This window comes from Lactuca sativa, chromosome 7 (assembly GCF_002870075.4).
Source record: "Lactuca sativa cultivar Salinas chromosome 7, Lsat_Salinas_v11, whole genome shotgun sequence".
Taxonomy (NCBI): domain Eukaryota; kingdom Viridiplantae; phylum Streptophyta; class Magnoliopsida; order Asterales; family Asteraceae; genus Lactuca; species Lactuca sativa.
In genome coordinates, this window is record NC_056629.2 from 161,780,710 (window position 1) to 161,784,364 (window position 3,655).

Below are 3,655 nucleotides of genomic sequence, written 5' to 3' on the forward strand. Positions count from 1 at the left end.
CCCAGGTATTATTTTATCCTTTTATTTTGGGTGATTTGTGAGGAGACTCGGCGAGTTGGAGTCCAAACTCGCCGAGTAGGATCGCGGTTTTGGGCGTGGGTTCGCGTCTGGACTCGGCGAGTCCACGCTGTTTAATGAAACCCTAATTTCCAGGGTTTGAGACCTATTTAAAGGGGCTTATGGCCGTCATTTGCGGCCACCAACCCATAGAGAGAAACCCTAAAGATATTTGAGCATTTTGGGAGAGAGAAGAGGCCATTGTTGACCCTTGAAGCTTTGTTTGGCAAGGCAAAGGAGATTCTAGCTAAGAGAAGGCAAGGGAGGTGGACATCTTTCGATTTTGGAGCTCAGAGCATCATCTTGGATATATTTGGCTCCCTTTTTCTGTTGTTATGATGAACATGGGGGTTTAGGGTTTCTTGACCCCTTTGTTGGTTAGATTTGATGTCCATTCCGTCCCTATTTGTGATGAGGCTTGAGATGAGATCCATAGAAGTCCAGAAAAGCTTTATTCCTTAAGCTTTATGAGGGTTCATGAGAGTATTGGCCTATAGTTATGACATATGGGGCTAAATCATCATTTATGAGCAAATAGTTATTGTTTGAGCACCAAGGTTTGGACTTTACATGATTATCATGCCTGGGGAGGACAAATATATGATTGTATGGAACAGATCTGACCTCAGAAGTGAGTTTGAGTTTATGCATGGCATGGACTCGCCGAGTCTGAAGAATAGACTCGGCGAGTAGCATGGAGTTTGCCCGTAACCACTTATCGAGTGGTCTTGCCGAGTTGAGGGGTCGACTCGATGAGTCAGGGAGAGTCAAGGGGGGGCTGAGTTAAGCCGGAACTCGCCGAGTTGTTCTTGAGACTCGGCGAGTTGAGTCGTGGTGGCCCCGCGATTCATGCCAGGTGGAACTCGTCGAGTTAGGGAAGTACTCGATGTGTCAAGAGAGGATCCAAGGGAGTCAGTGGACACGTATAGACTCGCCGAGTCGCCCTAGTGCACTCGCCGAGTCCGGTTAAAGTTGAGCGTTGACCTGGTTGACCTTTAGGATTGAGTTCAGTTGTATTTATGGGTGTATTACTTTGTGTGATTAGGCAGAGGCTAGATCACATTCATTCTCAGACAGATATTTACCGAGACACCCGAGGTGAGTCTTCTCACTATACTTTACCTAGTGAGGTAATAGAGTTCAGAGACAGAGTATTATAGAGTTATATGCCAATGTGATTGCATGTTATTATGTGTTGTGATTTGCTGTGATATGTGATATGCATGATTATAGAGTTACAGAGTTGGGACTTTCGGGTCCCTAGAGTTAGGGCCAGAGGGCCCACAGAGAGTTGGGGCTGGAGGGTCCCACTGAGACACATTGACCAGAGGGTCAACAAAGTTACAGCCTAGAGTGGCTATTATGTGATTAGTGTGGTATTTTGGGGAAACTCACTAAGCTTATGCTTACAGTGTTCAGTGTTATGTGTTTCAGGTACCAGTGATGACCGCGGGAAGGAGCCGGCTTGATTCGTACACACATATGGGATTGGATGTATTTTGATCTTGGGAGACATTGTGATTTGAAAACTTGATGTTATGACATTTTGTGAATGAATGTTTTAATTAAAAATGTATTTTTCAAAAGTGAAAAATTGTTTTAATTTTTACGGTGTTACACTATCTGATGACTAAGCTAACTTTTAGTGGCGGTTTTTGTCGTTGCTTATAAACGCTTTTCTTCTAGGGATCATAAACCAACCAATCCTATAACTAATTTCATTATGGTTAATTCATGATTTAACTAAAATATATTATCATTAAGGACATTTATTATCTTTATCTTTCCTATAGTTATCTTTATTTATCTTATAATTATCCTGTTTAAATATTTATTGGATTCTAGGATTTCAGTTTAGTGTTCATATCCTATATAATCTCCTCTGTAAATTGATTGTTGAATAATGAAAAACACATTTTCACTTCTCTAAATTTATTATGGTATCAGAGCAAAGTCTGGGAACTCAAACCTAGCTTTGTTTTAACGATGGCTGTTGGTGAAGGATCAACACCACCACCATTAACAAGGAAGACAATCGATGTATCATCACCTTATTTTCTCACTTCTGCTGATCACCCTGGATTAAACTTCGTTGGAGAGAATCTTCTCCATGACGGTAACTACAGTGATTGGAAGAATGAGATGATGAATGCCTTGTTTGCCAAAAACAAGGTTGAATTCATTGACAACTCCCTTCCCATGCCAGAAGAAGGATCTGCAGATTTGATGAACTGGAAAAGATTTAATGCCATGGTAAGAGGTTGGCTTGTTAGCGCTATGGAAAAGGAGATTAAGAGCAATGTAAAATACGCTTCTACTGCTCGTGATATTTGGCCGGAACTTGAAGAAAGATTTGGAAGAGAGAATGCTCCAAGAGCATATGAACTAAGAAGGACGATAACCACAATCCGCCAGGAAAATATGACAGTATCAGGGTATTACACAAAGCTGAGAGGAATTTGGGATGAAGTACAATCAATTAATCCGTTACCAGCATGCACCTGCCAAGGTTGCAAGTGTGAAATCACAAAAGAGATTGCAAGATCAAGGGAAAAGGAGCGCTTGTATGACTTTTTGATGGGACTTAATGAAGAATTTGGTGCCCTAAGGACACGAATTCTGAGTACTGATCCTCTACCAACACTAAACAATGCATACCATCTACTGAGTCAGGATGAACAACAGAAAAAGATTGGCGCTTCTTGAAGTGTAATGGGAGAATTTGCTGCTTTCTACACCAACAACAAAGCAGCTCCAAAAATTGGGGTCAAAGGAAACTCTTCAAGTAATCTAAACAAGAAGGAAGAAAGAAGCAAGAATGGAAAGAATGAGGATAAATGGTGTTCATATTGCCATAAAATTGGACACACACTTGAAGGGTGTTTTGAATTAATAGGTTATCTTGATTGGTGGTCCGCCAAGTCCACAACAAGCAAGAATCAATCAGGTAAGACTCGACAACAACAACCACGAGCTGCTACTGTTACCGGAGAAACCTCATAACAATTGTCGGTTCTTGCTAAAGAAGACTATGAAAAGCTTCTTCAACTTCTAAAAACAGCAAAACTAAGTGAGCAAAAGATCAATCCCACAACCATTATGACTGGTAAGGTCGAAAGACTAGACAATTGGATCATTGATTCGGGTGCCAGCGACCACATAACTCATCTTACAAAGTGGTCAAAAACCATGAATAATAAGAGAAACAACTATTTTGTTTCCATACCTAATGGAAAGCTAGTAACAGTCAAAGGAATTGGTGGTATACAAATATCACCAGATCTCAAATTAAAAAATGTGTTGAATGTACCAAATTTAAACTGCAATTTACTTTCAGTTAGCAAAATAACTCGTGATTTAGGTTGCTCATTAACATTTTTTCCCGACCTATGGTACATACAAGACTTACATTCAAAGAACCTGATTAGGATGGGTAAGGAACGTGATGGGCTTTACTATTTAGAGTCGATGGAAAAGAAGAAAGCTGCAATGACGATTCTAAGAAAATATGATGTTAGGCATAGAAGAATTGGTCATACTTCAGAGGGAGTACTTCGTAAGATACAACAAATAGGAGATGTATTCTGGAAGCACACTC

At 40.4% G+C, this 3,655-nt stretch overlaps 1 protein-coding gene across 1 annotated transcript; it reads left to right on the top strand.

Annotated features, from left to right (window-relative positions):
* The first annotated feature begins 2,043 nt into the window (after positions 1-2,043).
* LOC111895627 (uncharacterized) lies at positions 2,044-2,763 on the top strand. The gene has a single exon (XM_023891704.1). The coding sequence runs from the start codon at positions 2,044-2,046 to the stop codon at positions 2,761-2,763; it is 720 nt and encodes a 239-aa protein (XP_023747472.1).
* Positions 2,764-3,655: the final 892 nt, after the last annotated feature.

Coding starts and splice junctions, on each gene's coding strand:
- LOC111895627 (XM_023891704.1), top strand. CDS start 2,044: ATGGCTGTTGGTGAAGGATCAACACCACCACCATTAACAAGGAAGACA.